The 22,410-nt window shown below is 33.7% G+C and overlaps 1 protein-coding gene across 4 annotated transcripts in view; it reads left to right on the top strand.

The window, feature by feature from the left end:
• LOC100817131 (kinesin-like protein KIN-7C, mitochondrial) overlaps positions 1–22,410 on the top strand; it is a 31,336-nt gene that overhangs the window by 3,056 nt on the left and 5,870 nt on the right. For 3 of the 4 annotated variants that reach the window (XR_001384411.3, XM_014766413.3, XM_006575108.4), the window contains exons 3-19: positions 1,337–1,426; positions 3,040–3,092; positions 3,955–4,020; positions 4,097–4,150; positions 5,040–5,099; positions 7,994–8,072; positions 8,346–8,413; positions 8,805–8,867; positions 8,972–9,076; positions 17,129–17,233; positions 17,337–17,444; positions 17,531–17,677; positions 17,885–18,067; positions 18,259–18,429; positions 18,711–18,947; positions 19,064–19,204; positions 19,293–19,409. Coding sequence is in view for 3 of the 4 variants with exons in the window: in XM_014766413.3 (XP_014621899.1) it covers positions 1,337–1,426; positions 3,040–3,092; positions 3,955–4,020; positions 4,097–4,150; positions 5,040–5,099; positions 7,994–8,072; positions 8,346–8,413; positions 8,805–8,867; positions 8,972–9,076; positions 17,129–17,233; positions 17,337–17,444; positions 17,531–17,677; positions 17,885–18,067; positions 18,259–18,429; positions 18,711–18,947; positions 19,064–19,204; positions 19,293–19,409 (1,847 nt within the window). In the remaining variant the exon portion in view is untranslated. Of the gene's footprint in view, positions 1–1,146; positions 1,206–1,336; positions 1,427–3,039; positions 3,093–3,954; positions 4,021–4,096; positions 4,151–5,039; positions 5,100–7,993; positions 8,073–8,345; positions 8,414–8,804; positions 8,868–8,971; positions 9,077–17,128; positions 17,234–17,336; positions 17,445–17,530; positions 17,678–17,884; positions 18,068–18,258; positions 18,430–18,710; positions 18,948–19,063; positions 19,205–19,292; positions 19,410–22,410 lie in introns of those variants that run through there. The other variant, XM_026125135.2, reaches the window with a different exon arrangement.

Raw genomic sequence — 22,410 nt, 5'->3', positions numbered from 1 at the left:
AATATGTAAATGTGCCACTTGGCTTGGCTCAGGTAGTTGGGGTGTTGGGATTTATGTTGGGAAAATGGCAATTTCGTGTGGCTTGATGAAAGTGTTCTATTTCAGTTTATAAGCTAATATATGTTAATTGATGGATTATCGAACTGATTTAATCAACAATGTTCTTATACTTAACCAAGTATCAGAATTCTGAATGTTGGTAGGTTACTTATGGGTTAAGTAAGTAAGTGAGTGTTTGAAAGTTTATTTAAATTTATAAAAACGACTTGTTACTTTCTTATAAGATTTATATTTTAACTTATTTGAATAATACGTACTTCGTAGCATATTTCACTAAGTTTCACCGTTAATCCTGGGATTAAGCTCATATTTAATAAAATCTTATTGAAGAAGTAATTTATTAAGCTGAACATATTTTAAATTAGTTTAATGCTTAGTTAATTGCTATACAAATTGAAAGTGAAAACATCTTGGGGTGAGCTGAATTTTCTGCTCACTTTCTATTTATGTTAATCCTACCATCCATTCATTAAGTGCGTGCTCAAATTAGTTTATTTTTGAGAAAATGATACTACCTCCTTCTCATATCTTTAAATGTTTAAGGTTAATATACATTAATAAATAGTTAATGGAAGTAAGATATTATAATATTTGGACTAAAATGTCCTTATTTAATGCATTGATCTTTGATGCCAATACCACTAGGAGTGGATATTAAATAAGGATATATTTGAGAAAAAAACATTAATTGAACTTTGAAATTGTAAAACATCAATTATTTTGGGATAAAAAAAAAGGTTAAAATATCTAAAGATGAAGATGAGGTAGTATTTTTTTTGTGCATGTTTAAATTAAATTGTTTTGAAAGAAGAAAAAAAACAATTATTTTTACCTGTTTATTGAAATTAGCTTATTTTAAGAAAAAATAACTTTTTTGGAAGTTTTTTTTAAGAGAATTATAAAAAATTATTATTTGTCAAAAAGAATCCATTTCAAAACATGTGCTAATATATTTAACATATTATAGTTTCTTTTCTTTTTATTTTAAATATTTGGAGTGACGCTAGTTCATAGAACAATTTAAGTTACACTACATTGTAATCCGGCTATAATCACAACTTTAAATTACAAAACGTCAGAACATTTTATCTGTTCCATTAATTCAGAAAGCTGTTGTGTCAATGGTAAAAAGTAAAAACATACAGGTGAGACATGAGACTTTTTGTGGCTTCTGAATTGTGTCAAACCAGCATTACTCAATTGCAGAGTACATTACTGGTTGATTTTGTGCTTTCTTTCTATGGCATTTCTTGTTACTATATTTTTCGTGTCACAGACAAGGTATTTGGGCCTGCAACAACAACTCGGCATGTTTATGATGTGGCTGCTCAGCATGTTGTCAGTGGTGCTATGGAAGGGATTAACGGTAATGCTTTTTCTGTTAGTTATACTTGTGTATATTAGATTGTCTTTTTGAAAGAGGAAGAAATTAATGGATTAAGGGCTTGTTGTAAGTTAATGATTGGAATAGGTGGCTTGACTATTCATTTATTCGTCCTTTCCTTTGAGTTTTAATTTTAACATACTTTAGTGTATATGATCTGTAAGCTGTCTGCATGAGCAATTGAATACTAATAATCTCAGTTGATGATGGTGACTTGGTTGGAGTATATAATCAAATCAAATTTAAGAATAAAACTCCTGTTCCACTTGCGCTTGAATACTGTACAGTGTATACACATCACAATGCAAAACATACTTATATAGCACAATTCAAGTACCTATTTTCTGGCTCATATTGATACATAAGGTGATAGACTTAATGGTTGAAGAATATAGGTAAGATTGCCTATTTTACAAGTTCTCAATTGTTTCCAACTAAGGTAAAGTTGTGCCTTGGTGACTTGTTGGTCATGGGTTCGAATCCGGAAACAGCCTCTTTGCATATGCAAGGGTAAGGCTGCGTACATTATCCCTCCCCCATACCTTCGCATAGCGAAGAGCCTCTGGGCAATGGGGTACGAAGTTTTTTAGAGGGCGAGCCCTGGTGCAGCGGTAAAGTTGTGCCTTGGTGACCTGTTGGTCATGGGTTCGAATCCGGAAACAGCCTCTTTGCATATGCAAGGGTAAGGCTGCGTACAATATCCCTCCCCCATATCTTCGCATAGCGAAGAGCCTCTGGACAATGAGGTACGCTAGTTATCACTCGTGAGACAACTATAGTTCATGGCAAAGTAAGGAGACTATGGTTCCTTTCCCCATCTGTTTACTTTTTTGGTTCCTCTTGATTACTTACAAGTTACAAAAGAGATGAAGGTCAAGATACTACACAACCTTATTTTCCTTAGCACTCTTTTGGCATAAATAAACATGGTAGTGCTTCATTTTACCATGAAATAGCCTGACCTGCAACTCATATTTGTAAGGCTAAATTGTAATTTTGGTCTCTCTTTAATTTCTATTCCATGATTTTAGTCTTTCTATTTTTTTCTTTGATTTTGGCCCCCTTATTTTGGAAAATCCATAATTTTGGTTCAGACCTCAATTTTGCATCTTTTATTTTGGTCTAATTGAATCCTAGACCTAATATATTAACTTAAAGTACCGTAAAAAATAATTCATTAATTAAAATGTAAAAATAATACTACCTTCGTTCCTTTTTACAAGAAACAAGTCATAATTTACACTATAACTTGTTTCTTATAAAAGGAATGGAGATAGTGATAAAAAAAACATATGCAAAATTCAGGATTTGATCAAAATTACAGATTTTTTTAAATAAGGGACCAAAATTGCGGATAAAAAATTAAAAGGGGACCAAATTTGCAATTTGGCCTATTCATAATTAGACTTTTATGAGAAGGGATGCTGGTCCCTCCCAAATATGGCATTAGTTTAGTCTTAATAAATGTTAATGTTGTTTCTGAGGTGGAATCATATTATTTTCTAGCAAAATACGTTGGTAAGCTCTCTCTCTTACACAAACCTAACATGACACCTAACACAATATTGACTGAAAGTTGCTTTGATGATCTGCAGGTACTGTTTTTGCATATGGTGTTACTAGTAGTGGAAAGACTCATACCATGCATGTAAGTGAAAGACACTCAGCCCAGGAATATATATACAGAATAATTACATAGGAAAAATAAATACAAGATGCAATTTACAAGAAGGAATAATTAAGTTAATAATTCTAACTCTATTCCCCAAGACCTAAGTTACAATAAATCTAGACAATTTGGAGAGTGGAGCGGGCATGTGTACTATTTTGTGGTTTCCAACAGTTATAAATCTAGTCCCATAATGAAAATTCACACTGTTGGAGAGTGATATATATGCATCAGCATGGACTAGGGGAGTAGGAGTCTAGGAGTTTAAGAAAATAATAAGTCATAAAATGAACACTATATTAACAAGAGCCAAAAAGGAAAAAACATAGAATCAAGGCAATAAACTCAAATTCTGATAAGAGATATGTCTATATTTTTCAACCAAATATTCCCCATCAAACAAAATGGTACATCTTCCATGGACAATGAACTTTTGCCGAATCATCTATTACAGCCACAGGGAAGCAATATAGTTCAAAGCATATCTAAATAGATGCCAGAAACAGAAATGTTAGGGATTAAAGATAAAGAGGTCAGGTCATACGTATGACAAGATAGTGCTAAATCTTTAATTATTTAATCTTGCCCCTTACTCCTCTAATACAAAATGTCTTGTTCAAATTTTCTTCTAGAATTTAGCATGAGCTGTTTCCCTAGCAAAAAATAAAAGCAATGTTCTTTCAAGTAAGGTGATCATTCTGCAGATCAATAGTCCTCCTTTGTCTTTAAGGACTTTAGTTGGTTGACACTAGAGTAGCTGGGGCATTGCTTCGAAATTAAAAATTTTATTTTCTGTTTCCTGACCTGTATACTTTCTAAATTTGCTATATATTTTTCCCAGGGGGAGCAAAAATCACCTGGAATTATCCCACTTGCAGTGAAGGATGTCTTTAGTATTATACAGGAGGTAAAAAGTTAAAAAATTTTCCAGACTGGACTTGAAATCCATTCATATCCTTGACAGGTCATGTTTGTCATTTCAGACTCCTGGACGAGAATTCTTATTACGCGTCTCATATCTTGAGATTTACAATGAGGTTAGCATCATGTACTAATGCTATGTTTTATTGAGCTCTCATCTTTATGTACCAAGATTGTGGGAATTCATCTTTGGATTGATGACCAAATTAACTTCACTATTGTCTGAGAATAGCCCAGGCAGGATATGAGGGACACAATCTAGATTAGTTATTGCATAAAAATGGATAAAAAAATGAAGTTTGTTTAAATGCAGGAATGACATAAACTCATATGAAATGATTGCAAGTGACATAGGATGGCGGCCATTGTCATCAAACACTTTTGGTGGAACATTATGTGAGAGTGATCCTATTATACAAGTAGAAGCATGGAAGTTTGAAAACAGATTTTTAACAGTATGAATAGTATAGTTATTTAGTCATTTAGTGCTTGTTTGTTTAACAGATGAAATGGAAGTTACATGTTTTCCAGCACATAAAACCTCTGTTGGAACTTGGAACCCAGTTTTCCGAAAGAAAAAAAAGAAAAAGAAAAAAAAATTGCTTTGCACAAACTCCATTGCAAATGGAGATGCCAATAGGCTTTGTGCAGTCAACGTTATAGTGACAAATAAATGAAATAATCTTTGGCTGCTTGCGATGGACTGAAAATAATTTTGGCCAAGACTTATCTTGGTTGCATCAGTTGTTACTTGTTAGGGAATATAAACATAAGAGGGTGTTTGAAAAAGGAATTATTTTAAATATCTTTTGGCACAATGTCTCCAATTTGACTTGCAACTACAAGCCTCATTTTTGGAACCATTTCTTTTTATTTTTTGCTTCCCTTCCCTCAAATTTCTATGTAGATTAGTCCTTCAGGCATGAATCTATCATCTATCCTTGGTCATATGTATCTATATCTTAATGAGTATCACTTTTCAATTTTATGTGCTCTTTATTGTAGGTCATTAATGACTTGCTGGATCCAACTGGGCAGAATCTAAGAATACGAGAGGATGTTCAGGTATTTATACTTCTTAAATTAATATTGGATAGTCAAGAGCGGTCATACTGTCATTATTTATTTTTTGTTTTTCATGTCAGCAATTGCTTATCCAAGAGTCTTTTGGCTTTCCTTTCCTTTTTTTAAAGCACACTATGTTGCTAGCTCCTTGTTCTCATTGCCAAAAGTTTCACTCGGTGAATTTTACAGGGCGAATTTATCTTCAACTCTGAATGTCTGAATGTTTGCCTGTTGAAATTATAAGGTTTAAATAGGGAAGGGGAAAAGAGAGAATTGAGACTCTGAATAATAGGATATTAGATTTTTGTCTTAACCCTGTTCATAAGGGGAAAGAGACCCTGGTTAATCTAGAGTTCGACCGGGAGGTAAGTGAAGTCTGATTAAGAATTGTTTATGCCAAGGATCGAACTCGGGTAGTATTCGAATGATTCAACCTTAACTTCAATACATTAATCACCTGTGTCCAATCACTTGATTAATAGGATATCAGATTAGTATGGTGTATTCTAATTTGATTTTGACAACCTTAGTCCTAATTCTGCCGAAAGAGATCCTAATTCAATTCGATATCAATATAAATCATAAATTTACTTAAAACTTAATTCTTACTGTAATTACTTCAGTTGTAATAGCTAGAAGCTAACCATATTTGATATCTATGTGACACCCTCTACCTCGATATACATATAGTGAAAGGAAACATAGAATAACAGGAGTGATTTAAAAATATTTACTTCACAACTTAATATAAAACTTCTCAACAGAGTAAAAGATTCACATTCGCCGATTAACCAAGTTATAACTTATCGGTAAGAATATAAAAATATGTTCCAGCTTCAAACAAAGACCGTACCAGTATTACAATTGAAATTCCAATGAGAAACATAAAAATAAATCATGTTCAACTACATATCTCAAACTGACATATAATAAAAACAACATAAAACCCTAAGTCCCGATGTCACAACTTAAGGTGATCGACGGCTCAAAGCTCCCATTTTGAGGGGGCCTCCCAACTTCTTAAAAAAAAATATTTTTTTTATTAACTTCATTTTGGTGAAGTTTTTGATATATAAGAGTTTTGTGTATTATTTTATGATGGTTGAATTTATAAATTCATGAAATTTTTTGATGAATTATTTATGAAATACGTTTCCATTGTTTAGGGGTCCCTTTTTAGTTTTTGCTTTGGGTCCCAAAAACATCCGAGATAGCACCGCACAATGTTATAATCCCAAAACAACATGTTATCACACCTCATGAATCATATAAACATCACACAATATTAATATTTACATGACACAAAACATGTATATATTAAATCAAATTATGTTATTTTAAATTAAAAATATTTAATAAATAATTAAACTAAAAAATGCATTGAAAGTATTTATGGTTGAATCTTAATATATTAATTTTCTTCAATTTAATTATTATTTGAACTATTAATTCCTAATTTATTTTAACAATTCATATACATATATACGTGTTATAATCATCAACAAGTAATAAGCTTATGAGACCAAAACATGACAAAGAATGTTTCCAACAATTTAATTCTCATGCTAATCTAATAAATTTTGTCCTATTCTTGATATAACTTTATGCTTATCCAATTGATTCAAGAGCAGAGCGCAACCTTGCACATTCGCATGGTATCATGAAGTATTATATAAAAATCTTTCCGACCATCATCAATAAGCAAAATAAGGAGGTTGTTGGTAGTTAATTGAACGATAATATATTAAAATCAAGTAGATATTTCATGACACAAATATACTAAATGCGCACTCAATTCACGATAATAAAACAATCAAACATATATTTTATAGGTACGAGAAACAAGAGAAAGACACACATTATAATCACAGATAAATTTTTAAAGCACGGAACAAGAGAATAGAGCACCACAATTTCACAATAATTTCGCATCGGGACATCAATGGGTCTGTTAAACACAGTCAGTTCACGATGAAAAGCATGAGAACAAAATTGAATTTCATAAAACAGTCCAAAATAGCCCAAAATTGATCTTATAGGGATCTCTAGACATGTTCATTCTAATCCCCAACTCATTACCTTTAAACGGGTTCACGTGTATAGTCTGACAACGATAGGGGCGTCTTTAGCGGTTCCCTAAGATTTCTCAACTTTTTTCTCTGGTTGTTCTACTAGGGTTCCCAAGCGTTAGAGAAAAAGAGAAATGATTGGAGTCTCAATTTCACTGTCTGTGCAAGGGGCATATTTTTCTCTACAATCATTATTTCACAAATCCCAACGACGAGAATGTGTGAAAATGAGTTCCGAAGATGATGTCCAAATTTCAGGACGATCCAACGGTTAACAAGTACGACATCGTTGTTTTACTGGGCCTATCATTTATTCTATTTTTTTAATTTTATTATTTTATAAAAAAAAATTATATTTTACTCTTTTATTAAGTAAATAACCAATTAAACACCCCTTCATTTTTTAAAACATTATTTTACTCTATTTATTTTTTAATATTATGAAACTCTTATTTTAATTAAAAAAATCTTTTTCTTTCATTTATTTAATTTCTAAAAACTATTAATTTCTTATCCACATGACTAATCATTAAAACTCAATTTCAACCCAATATCTCACTCCAAAATATTTACTTAATTTAATTAATTATAAAAACTCAAAAAAGATACTTAATAAATATCAAGATATATTTATTTACGGAAAACTGGAGTGTTACAACCCACACCCAATATTGAAGATTCTTAAAAAGAGTGTGTTGCTAGCAATATTGTTTGTTACACACAAACATCTATTGGTTGTTATTGTTCTTATCTCAGATATGCAGCTTGATATGCGTTTTAATTGAATCATATAATGAGACTACAAGGTATATATAATGGTGACAGGGTACATATGTTGAAGGAATCAAAGAGGAAGTTGTGTTATCCCCTGCTCATGCCCTTTCTTTGATTGCTACTGGCGAAGGTATAATAAACTTTATGTTTGTCTTCCCTTTCTAGTTTCTTCTCATTTTAGACCATTTGTAGCATTCATTTCTAAGTTTTTCCTTCACAATGCTTTATGTTTCCTACTGAAGCATGACCATCTTTTGTACTTAAAATTTGCTGCCTACTGCAAATTTTATGACCTGCTTTCGAGAGTCGTTTATGGTTGTTATATTTTCTTTGGTCTTGTATTGTTAGATTCTTATTTCTTCTAATTCATGCATTTTAATGTCTAGTTTCTGAAATAATGCAGAGCATAGACATGTGGGTTCAAATAATTTCAATCTAGTCAGCAGTCGAAGCCACACTATTTTCACCTTGGTATGCCAAGATAATCTCCATATATTTTAAGATTTGAATGCATGGTTCTTTGTCATTTAACACTCCAAAATTCTGTTTAGTGGGCTTAAATTTAAAATGTGTTCAACATTTGATGGTCTTATAATAATAAAATTTTCTATCTGTTACCAAAAGTCCTTGCTAGAAATTGATGACATACATGAACATATTAGATATTTTAAAATTCATAGGAAACAAGGCATAACATAACTATGGTATAACATAAAATTAGTTGCATTGAGTAGCTATATGTTAAACGCTATTCATTATGAATGTGTTTTCATCAATCATTACTTAATGGATTGTACTTTGTTGTTGTTTCTATTTCTTTATGGGGCTCATGCTGCTTTACTGATTACATTATTTCTTTCAGACTGTTGAAAGCAGTTCCCGAGATGAAAATATAGGGGAAGAGGATGTGACATTGTCCCACTTGGTAATACTGATAAGACCAGGATTATTCATTACTATATTGCTCCAGTAAATGCATCCAGCATTTTGTTTATTACCACTTCTAAAAGCTCCTTCCTTCTTTTCCAGCACTTAATTGATCTTGCAGGGTCTGAAAGTTCTAAAACCGAAACAACTGGTTTGCGGAGGAAAGAAGGCTCCTATATTAATAAAAGCTTGCTAACTCTTGGAACGGTAATATTATGCCAAATTTTTGCTTGTCTTAAATTTTTTTGAACTCCTTTTACCAGCTGTGATCCTAGTTTTAAATGTTAGTTTTTCTCTTTCCTTCGTTTTACGCACAATATTATTGTAGTCATTTCAAATGTTTACTTTTGAGGTTAGTCTATTAAATATAACAATTTCCCCCTCTTTAGCAATAGCTTTGGTAATAATTTGTTCTTGAGTTTTGTTTGATTTTCTTCATCAATCATTTCTTAGCCTTTAAAAATCCTTATTTGCCCCCATGCCCTGTGAGTGATTTAATGAGTCCCTTCGTCTCTAAACACTTGTTTGGAGGGCATCACTGAGTGCAGTAAATCTATACCATAATGTCAAACTTAGAGAAATTGGGGTGAAAATTATGCGTTCTTGTTTGGAGAATACAATCTGATTTTTAGTCTTGAAGTTTGTTAAAAAGCTATAAATGGTAACCTATAGTTGGACTAACTAATTAAGGATATAATTACACAATTACAGTTATACAATCATGCAAGATATGTTGGATTAAAGGGCCAACAAATCTGCACAAATAATGCCAAATAATGTGCCTATTAATTCTATTGACATCCCCCCTCAAATTGATGTTAGTGAATCTACAAGCATCAATTTACTGACTATGAAATTATGCAGTTGACGTGTCAAAGATTTGGTGAGGGTGTCGGCTTGTTAAACAAATGTTGAGATATGAGGCACAGTGATAATTCTGCGGTCATAGGCTTCCCTGATAGAATGACAATCGACCTCTATCTGCTTTATTCTTTCATAGTATACAAGATTTGTTGCAATCTGTTTGACACTTGTATTATCAGCATGCAATGGAGTTGGTGTTTTTTGTGAATAACCTAGTTCTGAAAGAAGGCTCCGTAACCAAATAATTTCATAGCATGTTGCAAACATGGACCAATATTTTGCTTCATTGGAGGATTTAGAGATCGATTCCTGTTTCTTGCATTTCAAGGAGATAGAGACATCTCCTAAAAACTTACACTAGTCAGTAGTAGACTTTCTTGTGTCGGAACATCCAGCCCAATCAACATTGTTGTATGCTTGAATTTGTATTGTTGCACCTGTAGGAAAGAAGAGACCACGACCGGGAGTGACCAACAAATATTTAATGATTTGTTGTACTGTTGTTGTGACACCTCTACCCTGACGTACATATAAATAACAAAAACATATAAAAATACGGAATTAACTAAAATGATTTTATTCAATTAACATAAAGGAGTTTATGTGAGTAAAAGGATCCCATTCGCTTTAATATTACCAAATAAAACTTATTAAAAACATATCCGGCTCAGAACAAAGTCGTCAAAATTTACAAAAGAAATTTTGTTAAATCAGTGAGGTAAAATAAAAAAATAAAATAACATCATACAATTAAAATAAAAAATCATCCTCAATGTCACATCTTATCAGAGCATTGTGTCCCGACGTCCTCTAGCATAGTCATATGCTCCCATGAACACAAGGTTCGAGATTATCACAGGTTCCAAACACAAATAACACACAGAGAGTGAGTTATCACATTTCTAAAAAAAATACAAATAAACAAAGACATGAACAAAATAAATTATGGAAGTATTTATAACCTAGCTCAACTTAATATAATCCCCGTTACTTCACCACTTTATCATTTAAAATTCATTTTTCAATCATCAATCATATTACACATAAATCACACACTCTAGTGAAGACATAATAACACTCATCAATTTCATAATAGACAATTAGCAAGTGTTATGCAACAATTATACTAAGACTTAAGCCTATAAGCAATGTGATACTATGTCATGAGAAAAAGAAAGGGTTTTGGAAGAGGAAGAAGCAAAAAATGAAATTAAGAGGAAGCGTAGAGAAGTATCGTTATTCCGAAAACTGACCTAATATGTCTCTATTTATAATCAGGTACGCTCAGCCTATTATTTACTCTATTTTTCTTTATTTTTATTATTTTATAAACAAGAATTCTATTTTATTTCTTATCAATGAATAAATAAAATATCCTTTTTATTTTCCTTCAAACCATTATTTTAATTAATAAAATTATTTTTCCTTATTTATTTAATTATAAAAATCCCATCTTTTTTTAAAACTCAATTTATTTTAAAATAAAAAACCTTTTTAATTTTTTTTTTACGAAAAATAGGGTGTTACAGTTGTAAGTGTCTAGGATTTTGCATGAATTTGCTGACTGTGTGGACAACAAAAGAGATATTAGGTCTTGTGATGGTTAGGTAAATGAGACTTTCAACCAACTTTCTATATAAAGTTGGGTCTTGTAGGAATTCACCTTCATGATGTCTTAACTTGACTTTAAATTCCATGAGAGTGTCAACCATAGTTCAATGGTGAGACCAACTAGTTGAATTAGATCCTGAGTATATTTGTGTTGATTGACAAAGATGCCTTTTTGTTGGAATTGTACTTCTAATCCTAAGAAATAAGTGAGCTATCTAAGATCTTTCATGTGGAAAGTTGTATGCAACAACTTTTTTGATTGTAGTGATAGCCTCTTGATCTGAGCCAATGATGATAATGTCATCCACATAAACAAGGAGGATCACAATTCCTTTTGAGGTCCTTTGTGGAAAGAGAGATGGACCATAACTACTTTAGATGAAGGAAAAGCCAAGTAGTGTTGTTCTAAACTTTTCAAACCACACTCTTGGTGCCTGTTTTAATTCATACAAAGAACATTTTAGCTTGCAAATAGTATTAGGCAATGGTGAGGGCATACCAATAGGAAGTTTGATGTAAACTTCTTCTTTGAGGTCTCCATGAAGGAAGACATTTTTGACATCTAACTGATAAATTTGCCAAGATTCAATTGCAGCAATGACAATAATGGTCCTCACAATAGTCATCTTGGCCATTAGTGCGAAGGTCTGTTCATAGTCTAAGCCAAATTATTGCTTATTTCCAAAAGTAACCAATCTAGCCTTGTATTGATCTATTGATCCATTTGAACACAATTTTATAGTAAATACAAATTTACTGCCAAGAGGTTTAACCGATGGAGGACATGGAACAATATCCCATGTCTGATATTCCTCTAGTGCAAGAAGTTCAATTTCTACAGCATCTTGCCAACATTTATGCTCCATTGCCTGTTTATATGAAGAAGGAATAGGAGCATATGCTAAAGTTGTTGTCAAAGATAAAGGTACAGAAAAATCATACTTTTTTGGTGGTTTACGAATGTGAGTACTGCAATGTAAAGGGGCTAGTTCTAGTTGAAGTGCTGGATCAGCAGCCAAAGAATGATCGGGAGGGCCTTGGAGGGATTGAAGGATGAATTTGTGAAACAGTCGGACGTCTTTGGTAGACCATGAAAGTAGGACAAGCTTGTTCTTCTACAAAACTATTAGGAAACAATGACAAAACAAATTTGGATGTAGAAGAGTGAGTGTCTTGGTTAGTAGCAAAAAAATATGTATCTTCTTGAAAGATGACGTTTCTAGAAACTCGAATCCTATGTAAATGAGGATCATAGCATATAAAACCTTTTTGATGGGTTGAGTAACCAAGAAAAACACATTTAACAGATTGAGCTGTGGGTTTGGTGTGTTCTAGTGGCTAAAGATGAACATAGTAGACACAACCAAAGGTGCGAAGAGTGGAATAATTAGGTGGCTTACCAAATAACCTTAAGAAAGGGGAATCATTATTTAAGGCTTGAGAGGACAACCAATTAATAAGGTGGATAATAGTTGAGAGAGCTTCACACCAAAAACAGGAGGGCACAAAGGAGTGCAATATTAAGGTATGAACAACATCAAGAAGATGGTGGTTTTTTCTATCAACTACCTTGTTTTGTTGGGGTGTAGAAGGACACGAACTTTGAGATAATATATCATTTGCCTGCAAGAACTCTTGAAACAAATGAGAGGTGTATCCCCCCCTCCCTCCATTGTTAGAATGCAGAGTTTTTGTAACAGGCATAAAAGAATTTGAATGCAGAGAATACTTCAGCTTTAGAGTGCAAAAAAAAAAGACCCATGTGAAACGACTATAGTCGTCAATAAAAGTGATAAAATACTTGTAATGTTATAGGTGCGATTCCCTATAAATCACTGTGAATTATGTCAAAAGGCTGATTTACATTTGATTGATGAACTGGAAATGGTAGAATTTTACTTTTACCAAGTTTACAAGAATTGCAATCAAATTGAACAACACTAAAAGATGGGGAATGTTTATTGCCGAGAGCTTTGGATTTCATAAGTCATGAAGTACATTGGAATTTGGGTGACCAAGATGCTTATGCAATAATTGGAAATTAACAGTTGCAGAATTACTAGAAATAAAAGGCAAAAAAGAAGGTGACAACGATGAATAAAGAGGAAAAAGACATCCAACTTTAGGCCCTTTCGTGATCATCTTTCATGAGTGTTGATCTTGCACAAGACAACCAGATTTTGAGAATTCAACTTTGCAATCATTGTCAACTAATTGACCAACTGAAATAAGGTTATTGGTGAGATCAAGGAAAACATAAACATTGGTAAGAGATGAGGAAGTATCACCAATTGCTGTGATAGGTATATTATTTCCATCTGCAGGGTGTCTTTGCAAATTACCAGAGTAATTTGTAACATTGGTAAGGGCAACAACATTGTTGGTCATGTGATTGGATGTGCTAGAGTCAAAATACCAAGAAGAGCTAGGTAAAGAAGCTTTACCTCAAAGACCCAAAGCAGAAAATGTTGAAATGATAATTTGTTGAACCATTTCAGGGGTTAAAGTTGGCATAGAAGCAGGCAGATTTTGATCCACAAAAACAGGAGTAGTAGAAGAGCCAACAGTGGCAGTGAAGGCTGTTGCATTTCTCCGTGGTGGTCTGATTTGACATTCTTTTATGATGTGACCTTTTTTGCAGTAACTGCAAAACTTTAGGACAGTGGAAATCAAAATGTTCATGGCTTTTGTAGCAAAAACATTGGACAATACACGTTTCGTCCTCGAGGTCCGCCTTGTACTACATACGTCACAGGAAGGGAGACAAATTTCTGCTGTTCCATGTTTGTCTGAGTGAGGAGACGTTCTTCACGAAGTAGTTCATTTAGGCATTCATCCAAGGAGGGGATAATAGCCTGGTTCATTAGGTTGGTTTGAATGCCCTCAAAATCATATCTCAATTTCATAAGAAATTGATTTCGTTTTGTGGTGTCATGAACGTTTTGGACTACAGTTTGTCCTTCAGTTGACAAATCTTTATAGATAATGTCAGTATATTCAACCCAAAGATTCATAAAATGAGAATAGAATTTAGAAATTGAGAGACTATCGTGTTGAAAAATGACAATTTCATGTTCAAGTTGGAACATGCGAGCAGTGTTGTTCTGGTTATAAATTTTCTTCAGGTAGCCCCACATCTTTGTTGTCGTGGTAAAGGTTTAAGGTTGAGGACGATATTAGGCTCAACAGAGCCTATGATCCAAGTTATGACTTGTGCGTCTTTGACCTCCCATTTGGCATGTGCCTCCTTGTGTGTAGTTTTGTTAGTAGCAGGATGAGTTCCGTCAACATGACCCCATAGCTCCTTGTCTTTGACAAAGATTTGGAACTGGAATGCCTAGGTGGAGTGGTTCTTTCCATTAAGACAAACAAAGAGAACATCGTACTTTTCAGTAGACATGATGCTAAGAAAAATCACAGGAGGAGAAAGAACAAGAAACTGGAGAAATCGAGAGCAGAACCAAGATCGACTTGAACAATAACCCTGCTGTGAACAGTACTGCGACGTGAACAATACCGCTTAAGAGACTAGAACTGGGAGTGTAGCGAAAAAAAAATAGGTTAAGATCGATACCTAGACTGATACCATGTCAAGCTCAGAGAAATTGGGGTGAAAATTGTGTTTGGATGGATCAATTCAGCAGGGGAATTTATTTTTTCAAGGAATTTAAAATGATTCATTATAAAATAGCTTGTTTGGATAGAATATTTGAAATGAAACTTAATTTTTGATATTTTTATGAATCATTTTGATTGACTAAAACAATAAGATTTCAAATTTTCTTAAAAAATGTAGAATTTGAAATTCTTTTTTTAGAGATGCTCACTCTAAATCACGTTCTTGCTCGCGACCGTTTCTCGCTCAACACTCACAACTACAGGTGACCAAAGTTTTTACGGTTGACATCGACATAAGTTGTTTTTCACTAACGTTGGCTGAGGTTTTTTCGGTCAGAATTTTTTTGTATGATGTCAACCAAAACTATTTTTTATCATATCGGCTAAGATTTTTTTTAGATGATGTTGGTTAGGGTTATTTTCTCACTGACGTCAATTATAAGAATTTTTTGCTGACGTCGGCCAAGGATTTTTTAGTTGATGTTGACCAATGATTTTTTTGGCTGACGTTAGTTAAATTTTTTCTACTGACATCGGTCATAATTAGCTTTTGAGTAGACACCTACTAGGGTTTTTCAGCCGACGTCAATTAGGTTTTTTCAGCCAAAGTTATTTTTTAGCCAATATCGGCTAGGTTATTTTTCAGTTGATGTTTGCTAGGGTGTTTTGCCTGATGTCAACTAGATTTTCTTAGCCGACATTGATTAAGATTTTTTTTTCCAACATCGACTAGGGTTTTCTGGCTGACATCAGCCAAAGCTATTTCTTAACCACATTAGTTAGGTTTTTTGGTTGATGTTGACTAGAGTTTTTTCTGCTAACACCAGCTAGGTATTTTTTATCGACATCGGGTATGACTATTTTTAGTCGGCATCGACTAGGTTCTTACAGTCGACATCCACTAGAGTTTTTTCGGTCGACATTGGTCAAACCTATTTTTTAGCCAACATTAGTCAAGGCTATTTTATAGCCGATGTTGGGTGGGGGTTTTTGTCTGACATTGGTTAGGGCTATTTTTTAGCCAACTTCGACCAGGAATTTTTCGGTCAACGTTGACCAATGATGTTCTTCGGCTGACATCGGGTAGGTTCTATTGGTTGGCATCGACCAAGCTATTTTTTAGCCGATATTAGGTAGATTTTTTTGTCAACGCTTGCTAGGATTTTTTAGGCTGACGTTGGCTAAAAATAGCCTTGATCAATGTCATTCGAAAAGACCCTAGCCAGTGTCAGCCAAACAAACCCTAGTCGACGTTGGTAAAAAAACCTAGCCAACATTGGCTGAAAAATATACTCAACCAACGTTAGCCGACAAATAGTCCCGGCTGACATCAGTTGACAAATATTCCTGGCATACTTTGACAAAAAAACCCTATTTGATGTCGACCGAAAAATAGCCTTGGTTGATGTCGGTTTAAAAACATCACTGGTTGTGGTTAGACAAAACAACCCTAGTTAAAATTATCAATATTTTGTATTTTTAAATTATTAAAAATTGAAAAATATATATTTTTTAATTAATATTTCAAAATTAGATTGTGTTTGTTTTCTATAAAGTTTAGTATTAAAATTTCATCTATTTAAAATATAAAATTGAAATTTTGCATATGGAGGAAATTGAATTGCTCTGTCCAAACAAAGAATTTAAAATTGAAGAAATTTGAATTGATTTATCCAAACAAAGCATTTGAAAAATGAAAGAAATTAAAATCAAAGCAATTCAAATTCTAGGCATTTCAAATTCCCTGAAATTTTGAAACTTCCAATCCAAACACAAGGTTAGAGAATTCTCATTTAAATAGTATGATACAATTTGATTTCTAGCCTTAAAGTTTGCTAAAAAGCTATAAATGGTAACCTGCAGCTGGGCTAACTAATTAAGGATATAATTACACAATTACAGCTATATAATCATGCTAGATATGCTGGTTTAAAGGACCAACAAATCTGCACATATAATGCCAAATAATCTGCCTATTAATTCTATAGACACATAAGGCTTTACTTGACTAATCTTGGTTGCATTTATGCTGTCAGCTTGTAGTTTTCTCTACATTTAAAGAACTATTCATGGATGCACTGATGTTCTTATGGTGTGTAACATTCCCATTCTCAAATTTTGTTAAGTGAAGTAATTAAATTTCTCTATCTTGTTTCTGCATTGCAGGTAATTGCTAAATTAACAGATGGAAAGGCAACTCATATTCCTTATCGAGATTCAAAGCTCACTCGGTTGTTACAATCATCCCTTAGTGGCCATGGACGGATTTCTGTTAGTACAATTTCTTTTTGAATTTTCTGCTTGTTGTAATTTGTAAAAAATTTTGCATGGCTAACTAATGTTTGAAAATGACACTATGGTTTGGTTGTTGAAGCTCATTTGCACAGTTACTCCTGCTTCTAGCAGTAGTGAAGAGACACACAACACATTAAAATTTGCACACCGGAGTAAGCATGTTGAAATTAAAGCTTCCCAAAATAAGGTTAGTTTATGTGAAATGCTGAGAATGATAACCACTTGGTACAGTGATTTCATGCTTGTAACTTTTAGCTGATTCCCTTGTGCTAGATTATGGATGAGAAATCTCTGATCAAGAAGTATCAGAAGGAAATTTCTGAGTTAAAGCAGGAGCTGCAGCAGTTGAAGCGTGGCATGGTTGAGAATCCCAATATGGCCGCATCTTCACAAGAAGATCTGGTTACTTTGAAGCTTCAGGTTTGTGCTGATGCATATATCTTGGATCATCTAATAAGTGTCACTGTACTTGGTGGGAGACTTTATAATATGCCAGAATAAAATGTTGTGTCTTGAATCTTAACCCAATGATATTTACTTTCCTCACTGCATATCAAAACTGATATCTTTATTTGGCATGGTGTTCCTTCACTTCCCCATAATAAGCATTTCTTCATTATGTAATAGCTTGAAGCTGGGCAATCCAAATTGAAGTCGAGATTGCAAGAGGAGGAACAAGCTAAAGCAGCATTGATGGGAAGAATTCAGCGACTAACCAAATTAATCTTAGTTTCTACAAAGAATGCAATGTCATCAAGCATTGCAGAAAGGCCCAGTCATAGACGAAGGCATTCTTTTGGGGAAGATGAGGTGTGTTTTTCAGAAGGGTACTCTAGTATGTGCAGCAGTCAATTATATGCTTTGGAATTTGATCTTTTAATGTCCCGACTTTTAATTAATGTCCTGTTTTCAGATACAAATTTCCAGTTTCTTGGAATGGCCAGTGAAATTGTAAATACTATTTGTGATAATGACAAATGTTTGTCTTTCTCTGAATGCAGCTAGCATATTTACCAGATAGAAAACGTGAGACCTGGATTAATGATGACACAGGGAGCCATGCTTCAGTTCCTTCACCAGAAGAAAAGGATGACATTACCAATTTAGATGAATTGGGGAAGGATTATAAAAGAAGCAAAAGGCGTGGAATGCTTGGTTGGTTGAAGCTGAGAGTAAGTTGTTTTCCTTTTTTAATTTGAACTATATTAATTTTATGTTGAAATAATTGACTAACTGATTGATAAGTACAGAAGTTAATATCAATGTATAAAATAATAATATACAAAAACCCCAATTCATAAATAATAGGTCACTAAAGATTAGGGACTTTCTGCCAAGCTGAATTTTGTGTGGATTAGGATTTGGCAATTGGTATTGCTCTATATAAATTTTATGTGAATTTAGTATCTTATGTATATTGTTATCCAACCAACAATATTTGCTACTGACACAGAAACCTGATAATATTGATGGATTATCGCCAAATGTTGATAGTGAGGGCTCTGGAAATGGGTCACCTGCATCTGCTTCAAAATTAACTCCGAACAGAGTTATGCTTCATGACATGAAAGATTCACGCAGGAGTTCAGTCAGAAGAAAGGATAATGCTTCATCTCTAAATTCTTTTCCAGGAAGAACTCAAGCAGGTGACTTGTTCAGTGTAACTGTTGGAGGTCATCAACTTCCTCCGGTGAGATCTCAAATACTAGTGATTCATATTGCTGGAAAGGCACATGATACATGTATCTTGAAACCGGTGAATCTCATGGATGTGAACCATAACTGTGTTGAATGACTATCTTGCAGACTGGAACTACTGTTACAGATCAAATGGATCTTCTGCGTGAACAAATAAAAATGTTGGCTGGAGAGGTGGCATTTTGTATTAGTTCTCTGAAAAGACTGTCTGAACAAGCAGCTAACAAGCCTGAAGATATCCAACTACAAGTGAGCTTTTTATTTAAGATTGACAAACATAGAACAATTTTAATATTTCATAATAAAACTGGGCGGATTATTTTGGTGATAATGACAGGAGGGCATGCATAAGTTGAAGGGTGAAATTAGCCAAAAGAAGAATCAAATCCGTATCCTAGAGCAACGGATGATTGGATCAATAGGACATGCACCAAATAACAGTGAAATGTCTCAGGTAACTGAAACTAAAATCTACTTTAGACCACCTTATAAAGGCAGCTATATTTGGTGAAAGACAATTGAAAGAATTCTATCTCAAAACTTGTAACATCTGGCTGTTCTTTCATGCTATATGAATTTGCATTGTGATAAGAAGTTTAATACCACCATATATCATTATAGATGTAATTGTTAAAATCCCAGAGTATATATTTCATATTATCCATGATGAACAAAAACAGAATTATGTTTAATGCAGTGTGCTACAACCCATGGTGAACAGGTATATATAATTCAAGAACAGTAATAAAGAAACACTCAAAAAACTTGACCTGATCATTTATCTCTTATTTAAGCTTCATGGATTTTTTTTCTTTCTCAAACTAGTAATTGTCATCATCAACCACCACATCGTCATTTCATCCTTGCTTTCTCACATCCAACATTATGTTTTGTGGCCCTCAATCACCTCTTTTTACTGACTTGTCCCCTTTTTTTTTTGACATCTCTTGCTCTGGAGTTAAGTCTTTGAACTTGTTTTTTCCTTTTTAACACTTCACTTCAGACTTGTTTATTTAATATTTCAGTATTGTTTTTTTTTGGAATAAATTGTTATACAGTTTATATAATTCATACTAAATACATATAAATGCTCAAAAATTAAAAAAATACTAAAAAATCTTGACATGTTCATAATTAACAATGAAAATTTATAGGTCTTAGCTCTTAAGCAAACATACAAATAAATAATAGTAACAAAGGGTACCACGTCTAACCAAAGAGATAGAGAAAAAAAGAGTGAATGAGTTTGAGTCTTTAGGATATAGATGACCAAAATTACCTTCTTAAAATGCCCCTCTAACCATAGTCTGGATTTTGGACACCGTCAGCATAGTGATGCTATAATGCCGATAAATGCTGCTATTGCGGCCACTACAACTGCCACAGCGAAGTGTAATGGCAGTGCACTATGCACCTCTACGCCACTATTGCACACTATTGACAACCCTGATATTAACTGAGATGGACAGCAGTATATAGATGTATTGATCTCTTTGTAAAATTTGGAACACTAACCCTTATTTATATTAATCATAATCCTAGTTAAGCTAATTAGGGAAACAAATTGTGATAAGGGAATGTGACCAATTCTAAGAAATAAAGAGGAAATAGGGAAATTAATCCTTGACCATAATCTAAGATATTTTCATATAGCACCCCGGTAATTGAGGTGGGCAATGGGGACTACTTCTGCTGTTTTGTTTGGGTTATTGGGTATTTACAGGGTCCTATACTTGACAAATGAGAACCTAACCTATCATTTGATTGTCCTCTCCCTTGTTGAGAGATTCTTCCCCACTTTTTTCTTTTGGGTGAAAAATAAAACCTTTTGGACCCAAGGTTTTGTTGGACATTTTAGTGTAATTGATCTCTTTATTGTGTTAAAATAAGAGTGCACGCTTGTTTTAATGTAATAACGAGATGTTCGGTTTAGGCAAAGGTTGGAAGTTACATGGAAGTTACTAAAACTTCCATCAACGGTTGGAAGTTACATGGAAGTTACTAAAACTTCCATCAACGACAATTTTTAAAAATAAATAACTTCCATCAACCGCCAATAACCACCTGTTCTTTGATTATAAATAATCATCCTGGTTCAGAAAGCATAACGTGTGAAAAACTCACAAGACCAAAACAAAACTCTTGAATTATAATCTTCTGATTTTATCCGATTGAACAATTTTGGTTGAACCCCGAAATTTGATTCAATCTGAAAGTGTTTATACACGACTTCAGATTTATCCAGGATTATCTCGATTTTCAAAATTAACCAACAAAAGATTGAATCAAATCTTTCGAGATGACGAACGATAGTTCGAAGATGACAAGCAAGTTTGCGAAGTTGGACAAGTTTGAAGGGCAGGATTTCAGAAGATGGCAGAAGAAGATGCACTTTCTCTTGACAACATTGAATGTGGTGTATGTGCTGAGTACACCGATGCCGGTGTATATGGAAGGCGAAACTCTGGATCAAACAAGGAAGCGTTCAAAATGGGAGAACGACGATTACATTTGTCGTGGACACATTCTGAACGGTATGTCTGACTCTCTCTTTGATATTTATCAAAATGTTGAGTCTGCTAAGGAATTATGGGACTCTCTTGAATCCAAGTATATGGCAGAAGATGCCTCAAGTAACAAATTCTTAGTTAGTAATTTCTTTAATTACAAAATGATTGATTCGAGGCCTGTTATGGAGCAATATAATGAACTGCTGCGGATTTTGGGTCAGTTTACTCAACATGATTTGAGAATGGATGAATCCATTGCAGTTTCATCTATAATTGATAAACTGCCTTCTTCTTGGAAAGACTTCAAGCATACCTTGAAACATATGAAGGAAGAGTTGACTCTGGTTCAACTCGGTAGTCATTTCATGATTGAGGAGTCGCTGAGGGCTCAGGAAATTGACAAAGTCAATGATAAAACCGTAGCAGGTTCCTCTTCCGTTAATATGGTAGAGGAAAGTGGAACAGTTAAGCAAAATTACAATGCTAAAGGTAACAAACGAAAATTTCAAGGAAATAAGAACAAAGGTCCAAACAAACAGACAAAATTATCATGTTGGAAGTGTGGGAAACCTGGTCATTTAAAGAGGGATTGCCGGGTGTTCAAAGGAAAGAACAAGGCTGGTCCAAGTGGGTCTAATGATCCTGAAAAGCAACAAGGTCAGATTGTAGTGAATAATTTTAATTCGAATACGAATTCGAATTATGTATCACTAATATCTGATGCATTCTATGTGCAGGATGATGACGTTGCTTGGTGGTTTGATTCGGGAGCAACAAGCCATGTGTGCAAAGATCGTCGTTGGTTCAAGGAATTTAGACCAATCGATGATGGCTCTATTGTGAAGATGGGCAATGTTGCAACTGAACCAATCCTAGGATTAGGTTGTGTTAATTTAGTTTTTACTTCCGGAAAAAGTTTGTATTTGGATAATGTCTTATTTGTAC

Source organism: Glycine max, chromosome 13 (genome assembly GCF_000004515.6).
Source record: "Glycine max cultivar Williams 82 chromosome 13, Glycine_max_v4.0, whole genome shotgun sequence".
NCBI lineage: Eukaryota > Viridiplantae > Streptophyta > Magnoliopsida > Fabales > Fabaceae > Glycine > Glycine max.
Note: the sequence above shows the minus strand (reverse complement) of the source record. Positions and strands in the feature narration are given on the sequence as shown.